The sequence below is a fragment of the Arachis duranensis genome, chromosome 4 (genome assembly GCF_000817695.3).
Source record: "Arachis duranensis cultivar V14167 chromosome 4, aradu.V14167.gnm2.J7QH, whole genome shotgun sequence".
Classification (NCBI taxonomy): domain Eukaryota; kingdom Viridiplantae; phylum Streptophyta; class Magnoliopsida; order Fabales; family Fabaceae; genus Arachis; species Arachis duranensis.
The window spans coordinates 105,639,648-105,650,577 of record NC_029775.3 but is presented as its reverse complement, the minus strand read 5'-3'; the positions used below and the strand labels follow the sequence as shown (position 1 = coordinate 105,650,577).

Genomic DNA, 10,930 nt, shown 5'->3' with positions numbered 1-10,930 from the left:
ATAATCATAAAAAAATATAAATATTGGATTATACCAAAAAAAAAAACATTGGAGGCTTGAACTAAAAAAACACCTCTAAAAAGAATGCTAAATTCGTCAAAGTTCATTCGTTAGATTCGAGAGCATGCCTATGAAATAAATATACCAAATTTCTTTTTTTATTTACCTTTATTATTTTATGCAGTAATTTTTTTAGTTTAATTTTAGTATAGGAATGGTATAATTTTTGTTTAATTATATTTATTATTTTGAACGACTGTTTAAGTGATCAATGTAAGATAATTAATTTTACATATTATATAATTAAATATAAGTATAAAATTATTTTGTATTGATAATATTTTAAAATTAAATTTAATTTTTATGCATAAAAACCCAAAAAACAAGGTGAGATTTTGGGGGAAAAAAGTTTGAAATTTAAGTTTGTTGTAATTATTGTGAAAGATTTTTGTCGTAAAACATAGTGTTAATGTGAAAGAGGAGGGAAATGATGTCATATAAAATACACAGCAACATAGGTTTTACGATGAAAAAAATCTACAACAATGATGTACAACAACTTAGACTACTTGATCATCATGTTCATCATATATATATACTTAACTAAATTATTTAATTCATGCAGTAATAGCTAGTATTGTAATTCATATATATGTATATAATTTTTATTTGTTCTTAAATTAGAAAATGAAATTACTATAATTAACTAATAATTTATTTTTTATTTTAAATATATAGACTCTAATTGAGGGCTAAATATGTTAGTCTAGTAAACATAATTTTTAAATCGAATATTGAGAAAAAAATAATATTTTAAATTTTTTTATTATTGAAAATTCTTTGGTTAGTTTGTATAGGTAGTTATTCAAGATTTTATTTTCTAATGTATTGAGTGTGATTTTATTTTGATATTTTTTGTTATGTCATTAATTAATAATTTCTTTCTCAATCTTAAAAGCATTATACTTATAAAAGAAAACCTGTATATTAATATATGATTATGAAAAAAAAATATTTATATATTATTAAAGTTAGAATGTGCGTGATAATTCTTTAAATCAATTAATAATAGAAATATACATGATTATATTATTAGGAGAAATATAATATTCTAATTTATTATTAGTTACACGAAATTTAAATTATATAAATTATACTACAATAATATATAATTATTTATTATTAAATTAGAGAATAAAATTATTATATCATTAATTAATATTTTTTCTTTAACTTTAAAACATTATAATTAAATACATATACTTAAATTAATAAGGGATAAATATATTAATCTCTTAAACAGAATTTTCAAATTGAAATTTGATAATAAAATAAAATTTTTTATTTTTTTTGGTTAAAAATCTCGTAATTAATTTATTTTAGAAAATTAGTTTGAGATTTTATTTTCTGATATATTGGTATAATTTTATTTTGATTTCTTTCTTTTATTTTCTTATACCTATAACAGCTGTTCTAGCTAGGAGTCTAAATGTACAATTAATATATGATAATAAAATAAATAATATTCTAATTTAATATCAATTAAACTTGATAATTAGGTTTATGATTGTAATGAATGGATGCAAAAAGATCAGAATTAATTAAAAATCATTTGTATTCACTATTTTCACAATTTTTATGACACTTTTAAATTATTAGTATTGAACAATTAAACTCTTTAATCAATTGAAACCTAAGAATTTGGACCATATAATAAATGTAATTATAAACTTTTAAATAAAATTATTCATTTGAATTTTGAGAGTAAGAAAATGTTTGAAATAATACTAAACATATATTAATATATTATATAAATTAAGAACATGTATATCAATATATTAGTGTGCGAACGGTAAGATTTATATATGATTAAGGTAACGATTCGTTTATTAATATTTTAAATCAATTAATCGAAGTAGAGTATATGATTATATTATTAAAAGAAAGACAATATTTTAATTTATTACAATCATACATAATTTTTTTTATATTAAATAATCAAATTATTATTGTATCATGAATTGGGTAATGTTTGAGGTGACGTATTTAGAAGATAATTATTCTAACGAGATAAAGTTTTGTAATGTATCTAAGACATATAGTTCACAATTTTTTATAAATATATTAATGTCTTGATATATTTTTTATTTTTATAATTAGAGAATTATTTGTTATTATATTTAAGAATATATCATTAATTTTTAGCTACTACTCAAAACAATATTATTATTATTTTCTATGAGTTTTCTATTTTCTACCATAGATAATAAAAAATATAAAATTATTTTACATAAATTAAATATGTTCATGACAAATTTAAAAAAAATATATATTTTAAACATAAATACAAAAAAATAAAAATATTTCATACATCGCACAGATGCATATACATTAATTACAATAGAAGATATGCTACCTTCAGCCAAAGACACAATGGATAACTTCATTAAGTGGCGGCTATTGAGAATCCATGCACTAATGTTTTTCTTTATGGGAAATAAGGTCAAAAATTATATAGTAAGACAACTTAGTTTCTTACTTCAAATACTCGTGGCCATTGATAGAAAATATCAATTCTGTATGAAAAAGTTCGAACATGTTTAAACCTGTGTATATTTGAATTTATGTAACATTTCATAGTCGTTCTTATCTTATTTGACTCTCACCCCTATATATATAGCTACTGTTCGTGGTTGAAAAATATATACGCCATTGTGTGAAACATTTTAATTTCTAAGTGAGTAGTAATAATGTCGATTGTTGCTAGAAATATTTTCTTATTTTTGTTAATTGTACTACCATTAACTACCCACGGAAAAACAACTGTGGTGATCACAAATTCTTTAGCTGGCAATTTAGATCTCACTGTTCATTGCAAATCCAAAAACGATGATCTTGGAGAACACCTTCTCCATCCAAAACAAAGCTATAGCTTTAGTTTTCAATCTATTGTTGTTAGGGGCTCTACATTATTTTTTTGCACTTTCAGTTGGCAGGGAGCTTGTCATCGGTTTGATATATTCGATCAAGATAGAGATTTTGGATGTGACGGCAGGACTTGCAATAGGGATATTAAGCAAGATGGACCATGCTTGCCAGAACAGAAAACCCCTTGCTTACCATGGAAGTCAAATTGTTAGTGTTTGATCTTTTATATCATATTGTATATGCAGTACATGGTAAAATATATACTGTATAAGTATGGAATGAAATCCATACATGGTATACTAATATATATTAATGTACAAATGGAATAAAATCCATATATTATATGTATGGAACTAATAATATGTATAGTGAAATAAAAATACATTAATAAATAAATAAATAATGTTGTTCTTGATATTTCTTATTAATTATTTTGGTAGAGATTTATTATATATATGGTGAAAAATTTGAAATATTACTTTATTATAAAAAGTTCAAGTTATAAAAATTTTGTTTAATAGACTAACATAATGGATTTTCTTTTTCAAAATCATATATTACTATATATGTTCCTTCAATAAATACAATGCTTTTAATAAAAATATAATTAATGATATGATAAAGATTAGCAAAACAAAATCATATCCAAAATACCAAAAACAAAATCTTAAAGTAACAAAATAAAATAAACTAGTAATAGAATTTTCAACAATGAAAAAAATTGAAATATTATTTTATTCTCAATATTCAATCTAAGTTTTTTTAATAAGCTAACATATTTATCCCTTAATTTGAATATACACATTCAATTATAGTGCTATTAAAATTAGAAAATGAATCATTAATAATGATATAGTAATTTGATTTTTTAATTTAAGAATAAATAATTATGTATAATTATAATATAATTTAAATTAATAATACATTAAAATATTATCTTTTTCGTAATAATATAATCATATAGGTTGTTACTATTAATATATTTAAAACATTAATACACAGGCTTAAACTTTAATAATAAAATGATACTATATGTATAAGTATTTTATAACCAAGTTTAATTAAGTTGGAGCAAGTCTAGTAAGAAAAAAAAAATTTCGGAGATACGTTACACATACGTATCATTTCTTCTATTCTACGCTTTCTGCAGCATACAGGGACGGACCCAGGTTGAAATCTAAGGGAGCATTTGCCCCATTAAAATTTTGCAAAGCAAATGATTATATATGAATATAAATGTTTGTCTTCATTTTTATATTGTTTTTGTCCCATAATAAATTATAATATTCTTTTAGTTTCATGTTAAAAAAATTGTTTTATTAAACTTAACATGTTTATCTTGTTAAATTTAATTTAATATCAAAATTCTAAATAAATAACTAAATCAACTCAATAAAAAAATAATAAATAGTGATAATATATTTTTTGAAATTAAGTAATTAAATAATTACTGAAATTATTAGTGTTTTTCTTTTAAAAATGAGTTGAAATAAAAAATTTATTAATTATATTCTTATTTAAAATATATGGTATTTTTTATTTTAACTTTTTAAAATTATATAATATTTTTATTTTAATTCGTAAATAATTTTGCTTGTAATAGATTTTTAGTTAAAAACGTTTTTAATACCATAAATATTATAACAAATGGAGATGCGTAAAATTTTTCATCTAATATTATATCAAAATTAAATTAAAAAATATATAACAAATTTAATTATTTTAAAAAGAAAGAAAAAATTATAAATTATGTTTCAATTATTTTATATAAACATACTTTTCATATACAGATTTAATTTGTCTAGTATTTATATATGATTCTAGTTTCAAATTATAAATATTAGTGTATCATTAGGTGTTAATGTATTAATTGATTATTAATTCAGTCTTTTATTATTAAATGTGTACAAAAAAAATAGTTAGGATAATAAGTTATTTATAATTTAATTAAAATATTTTAAGTGTATGTTTTAGAAATAAAAAATATTTTTTTTATAAATTACATATAATGAATAGTATTTTAAGAATGAAAGTGTTCACTAACTCTTTTAAATTTTTATATTTTCATATACTTAATAATATTTAACAAATTTTATTTTAGTATATATATTTTTACCCCCACTCCTAAAATTTTCTGGATCCGTCGCTGGCAGCACACAAATTTTTGTTGAAAAATATAAAAACTTATTGATATATCACAATAATTTTTTATGTATAGCACACAAAGTTTTGTACATAACACAAACTTATCGATATAATGTAACACGAATTTTCGCAATTAGGTCCCTATACTTTTTTCTTTCAATTGGTCCTTACATTGCTTTTGATTTTATAATTAAGTAATTATCAATATAAAAAATATTAAAATTAATGAAATATTTGACCATAAATTAAAAGTAATCACAATTAAAAATTTAATTAGATATTTAGATTTAATTTGGTAAAATTTTTACTTTTTAAAAGTATCTTATAAAAGTTAATTTTTAAAATATGACTTTTTAAAAATGGTATTATTTATGTTTGATAAATCAAATTAAAAATAGCTTTCAATAAAAAATTCCTTTAAAAATAAACTAATTAAATCCTAATATTATAATTAAATTATTTAAATAATATTTATGGTATTTAATTCTAAACCTTAGATGCATATTTATTAGAATTATTTTCATAATAACAACTAATAAAAATAGTTTGATCAGATTGAATATGTAAAATTCGTACAAGAATATTCAATCATTTTTCAGCAAAATGAAGTTTGCGCCCTCTATTGCGTTGAATTCTTATATCTATATAATTAATAAGGACAAAAACATTGAGTTAGAACATTCCTTATATAATTAAAAGAATAAAAGTAAGGTTAGATTTAATAAAAGAATGATAAAATTCAAATATAAAACAAAAAAAAATTGATTCTAAAACTTATACTCATGAACGGTATATGAAATTCTATAAAATACTTGAAGAGATATATGAAAGAATCTTTGTAATTATTAAAAAGATATGATATAAACTATTATGATTATTAATAAATTTTATCATAATTAATTATTAAATAAATACTGTAACACCCTAATTTTTAACATCTCATAATCGTACTAAAAGTTTGAGTACTACTTATTTTTATTTCTTTAATTATATACTATATTTATTTAATATTGAGCATTCGCTGTAACACCCTAACTACCAAAGCTCAAGCTTCCGACTGCATGACTCTGATAGTTTGGACATTACAACGACACTTATACTATTTAATACTAAAAATATGAGCCTGTTTAAAACTTTTTACCGCAATATCGCTCCCAAATATATGTAAATATTACAAGCATTACCCAATACAATTCCTATCTCTCTTACAGAATACATCAAGATAAAGGCGATGGTACAATAAATAATCTAAAGCAATACAGAGCATTTTAACAACAACTAAATAAACTCTTCGAGACTTCAACGCCCATATCCTGAAAGGGAAAAAATGTAGGGGGTGAGAACATCATCCTCTAAAGGGTTCTCAGTAGAGGAGTTTTGGGAATTACTGTAATAGGATACATGAAGATAAACCGTACCAGTGATTAATAACCGTCTTATGCCTCTTTTCAAAAACAACGGTTTACAATAAAAGTAAAGTTGGAAATCTTTTCTAAAAGAGGAACTGTTCAGTTCTTAAAACTCAAAAGCTTTTCAAAAAGATTTATCTATGCTGAACCAAAATAGCCTTTCATATTTCTCCAAACCAGAAACACAACCGAAACTAACCATCGGTCCATCTCATTTCAACGACGGCCCTAGGTCCAAACAATCCAACAGAGTTTCAGTCGCAAACACAAGTAGGAAGGTTCAAACACAAACAAACAGTTACAGCAAGTAGAACAATTAGCAGTTAATCACATAGGCAAACCAAGTACAATATGCATACCCAAACAATGTCACATAGATGCATATGATGCATTCCTGTTTCTAGTGGCTGATAATATCATCTGTCGGTTATCAAGCCAACTCGACGTGTCCGGTAGCTAACCCGGGCACAGTCTCTCTGTTGCGCGTTAATATCATTAGAGGAAATATGTGCCCTGTCACCATTAGAGGGTATATGCGCTCTGTCACCATTAGAGGGTATCTGCACCCTGTCGCCATTAGAGAGTATCGGTGCCCTGTCACCCTTACAACCAGAGAGAAAACACAAACATACTCACATACAACATTCATCTCAGCCATCCGGCTTAAATTCACAATTCATTCAGTAGCATACATGCATTCCTTCTTAGCCATGGATCAATATCCATCTCAACCATCCGGCTTAAATTCATAATTCATAGTCAGTCATACGGCTCATAACTCATTTGGCAATCAGCCATAAATCAATATCATACACAGCCATTCCGGCTCATAACAAAATAGCACTTGCACTAGTCAACATCATCAAATTCATCAAATCGGCATTTAAGCCATAAATCACTTCTTCTTAACTCATTTCACTTTGAAATCAAATTTCAACTCTTTTCAGCTTTGGCTTTAAAGATCTCATTTCTCAAATCATCTCAGGCTCATAAGCCAAATTTACTCAAAGTGAGTTCCCCTTTTTAAAATAAAGTCACTCTCGGCATCCTCTTTCCAAAACTTCTAAAACCATGGCAAGTTAAGGATTTATTTTAAAACATTCAAAATCATCCATCCAATAACGGGATTTTATAACAAAAATTCTTCGGTAGAGTCCCAAGTCTTTAGGGGAGAGTAACATAACCCATTTTGTCAAATTCATTTAAAATCATTAAATCTTTGGCTTTTTGATTTGAGAAACAAAATAAGATCTAAGCCAAACCGAGTCATGTAATCAATTACTCCTTTCAAAGCCATTTCCTTTACTTAAATAAAACCGGCTTCTATTCCACGATTAAATCTGAAGCATTTCAAACTACTAAGAGAATCATTTTTGTTGTGTTAAACTAGAGTTCAAAAGATACTCTGAAGCTTAGTTAAAACGTCAGAATAATAAGGTTCACCAATCGAAATCCAAATTCTTTTAAAATCACGAAAACTCTTCTAAGGGGCAATCTTTATGTTTAATAGAGAAAAACATAAACCCATTTTACCTTTTAAAATAGCCTCAAGCAAAATTCTCTTTCGAATGACTTGCACCCAAAGACATACTATTTTTATCTTGGAAAATAAGGAGAATCATAATTCTCTTTTCAATAATTCTTTCAAAGCGTAGCTTCATCGCTTTCATAATGTTCTAAGTAAAAATAATAAAAGAAGCCCTGAATTCACAATCCTCCAGGTAAATAGGAAAGACATTAAACTCATAATTTTCCCATATAACATTTCAAATAAAGACTCGGATTTTATAGAAATTTCGACAACATCTCTCCTAAAACTTGGACTTTACCACCCGGTTCGGGTCCCCTCTAAACCGTTCCACAATCCTTTTCAACAGCTCAAAACCAAAAATCAATTCAAAAGCAAGCTAAATCCAACAATCATCTCATTTTCATATCTCAATGAAACCATTTCAAAATCAAATCAATATCAACATATTTAACTCATTTCCAAAGCTTTAAAAAAACGATTCGGTAACAAATCATTTATCAAAACCAAATCAATTAAAGCAAAACGGCTGAATTTCAAAGAGTATTCTATCTTTCACATTATCAAGAGAGTCAACTCAGCTTAAATCAATCCCCAATGGATTAACTCAAATTTCAAATCTTTAAAGAATCAACTTCAAACATTCTATTTCACAAAGTCGCACAACAAATTCAGCCAAACAAATATTCATAATCTTTTGAGACAATCAAATAATACATAAGCCCGATACAATCACCAAATACACATTTTCTCACATCAGTATCCATATGTAATAATTCCAATATAAAATATAGTTTTCGGAAAGCGCCCCTACCTCAAAACGCAAATCTATAACCCAAACGTCTCACGGAGTCCTTTCCGCCTCAATCCGAAATGACGGCAACCAACAACTCGGCTCCACTTGCTTCCTCCACAATCTCAACAACTCTAATCACAACATTCAACAACCGAAACTCAAACTTATAGCAATTAACGCCACAAACCTCAGCGTATGATAACAGAACAGTAACTAAAGGACTTTCAAATCGAAAATGCTTACCGAACCGAAGGAGGAACGGCTGAACCGACACAGCGGCAATCTCCAAACTGGCTCGGCGGTAGCCCGGCAGCCACCTCAAGCGGCAGCGGTGACGAATTCCAATCACGACGACTGAAACCAATAGGCAGTGACCATAGTATCCTCGGAATTCAAAAAAGACAGAAGCTAATGATAAGACCCTTACCGACAGGATTTTCCGGCGACGACAAAAGTAGCCAGAAGCTCCGGCAGTGGTTCCGGTGGCCTCAGAACTCCGGTGACAGTATTAGAAGCGCCAGCCAAGCACCGCGGAGCAGCAGGTCGGTAGTGACAGAGGCAGACGGAAGTGACGGGAACCATCTCAGCCTCGGACCTCTCCCCTTCTTCACGCACGCCGGTCTCCTCTCTCCTGGAAGAACCCCTTTGACGGTGACGTCGGAACGGCGGTGGCAGCTCAGTAGCAGTGGCGCGAACAGCAACGCGGATGGCTCGCCCCCTCCCTTGTGCCATACCACCTCTGTCTCTCTCTCAAACCCAATGTCGTTCTCCCTTCCTCCGTTGAGCTCGGCGACAATGGACCCACGGTGGCTCAGGATGGCAGAGTCGCGACTGGGCAGAGATGAAAGGCACGGCTTCAACGGCGGCGCTCCTCGCGTGCGGCAGAGCGCGACGGCAATGGGGCCTCATCTCCCTCCTTCGCGTCACTCTCTCTTCTCCATGGCACAGTGGCGGTGATGGTTTGACAGGCGTCACAGGAAGCTTCGGCGGTGGCGACGTGGCGGTGCGACGGCGAGCTCCCTCCTCCTCTCCTCCGCCGCGACTCAGTCCCCCCTTTCCCTCTCTGCTTCGTTCTTCTGGCTCGGTCCCCCTTTTCTTTCCATTTTCATTCTTTTTCCTTTGATTTAGGAATCGGGTGGGTGTGCTTAGGATATGGCTACGCAGCAAAGATAGTGAAGAAGGGGTTTGGAGGCTGCACAGCACTGAAGGGAGAATGGAGGGAGGGTATGCCAAAATTAAGGTAAGGGTCAATTCGGTAATTTTAACAAAATTAGGGTAATAGGATTAGTTTGTAATTTCAAATAAAAGTTGGGATAATATAGTAATTAGAAATAATTTTAATCCAACAAAATTAATGTATAAAAATATTATTTGCTCATCAATTTTACAAATTATTTTTAATAAAATCTCCCAACCAAATAATTAAAAATAATATACTTAATTTCTTCATTTTTCAAAATAGCAGTATTAATATTTAAAATATTAATTACTTAGTCCAACTCATGCAAAACCCCTGTTATTTCATAACTGCCAACTTTATAATCTGAATATAGAAAATAATCCAATAATTATAAAATTGGATAATAATCTCAATTCATTTCAAATCCAATAAATCAAGACTTACTCTAATTTTCTTTAATAAAGAAATTTCTGAAATTAAGATTATAAATAACTATATGCTTTTGAGACTTGATCATATTAAGACTTTTCAAAAGTTCTGGGTCTTACATTCACAAATACGAACTGAAACTCTTACTAAGAAAACTCTTACTAATATATATAGCATTATATACATAGAATTATTTCAAGATTTTCAAAATACGAGTCCTATCCCTCAAAAAAACTAAAAGAATAAACGACGAGGGAAAAATAAAATCTAACAACTCAACTTGTAAACAGAATCCTCTACGTTCTTGTAGTTTCACACTAAGCCTTCGCATCTATAGCTAAAACGGGTGGAGATAGGGGGTAAGAATTGGGGAGTTCTTAGTAGGGTCAGAGTGAGGAGTTAAGTTTATTTTATATATACTTGGTCAGCAATAACAATCAACAAGGTACCATCTAATTCAATAATTAAAGAACACAGAATTCAAACAATCATTCAGCACACCCACAATCACAGAA

General features: G+C 28.1%; 1 protein-coding gene across 3 annotated transcripts; it reads right to left on the bottom strand.

Annotated features, from left to right (window-relative positions):
• Positions 1 to 6,253: 6,253 nt before the first annotated feature.
• LOC107485497 (uncharacterized) lies at positions 6,254 to 9,978 on the bottom strand. 3 transcript variants are annotated; one of them, XR_008008409.1, is made up of 4 exons: positions 9,234 to 9,978; positions 9,051 to 9,160; positions 8,825 to 8,958; positions 6,254 to 6,386 (listed from the first exon to the last, which is right to left on the bottom strand). XR_008008409.1 is itself a non-coding variant. In XM_021140849.2 (4 exons), the coding sequence occupies exons 1-3, from the start codon at positions 9,536 to 9,538 to the stop codon at positions 8,874 to 8,876; spliced, it is 480 nt and encodes a 159-aa protein (XP_020996508.1). In that variant the 5' UTR covers positions 9,539 to 9,978; the 3' UTR covers positions 6,254 to 6,386; positions 8,825 to 8,873. The 3 variants fall into 3 exon arrangements, 2 of the variants coding, with proteins under 2 accessions (XP_020996508.1, XP_052116911.1); XM_021140849.2 differs by having other exon boundaries at positions 8,825 to 8,937; positions 9,050 to 9,160; XM_052260951.1 differs by lacking the exon at positions 6,254 to 6,386 and having other exon boundaries at positions 6,412 to 8,958.
• Between the last annotated feature and the right edge of the window lie 952 nt (positions 9,979 to 10,930).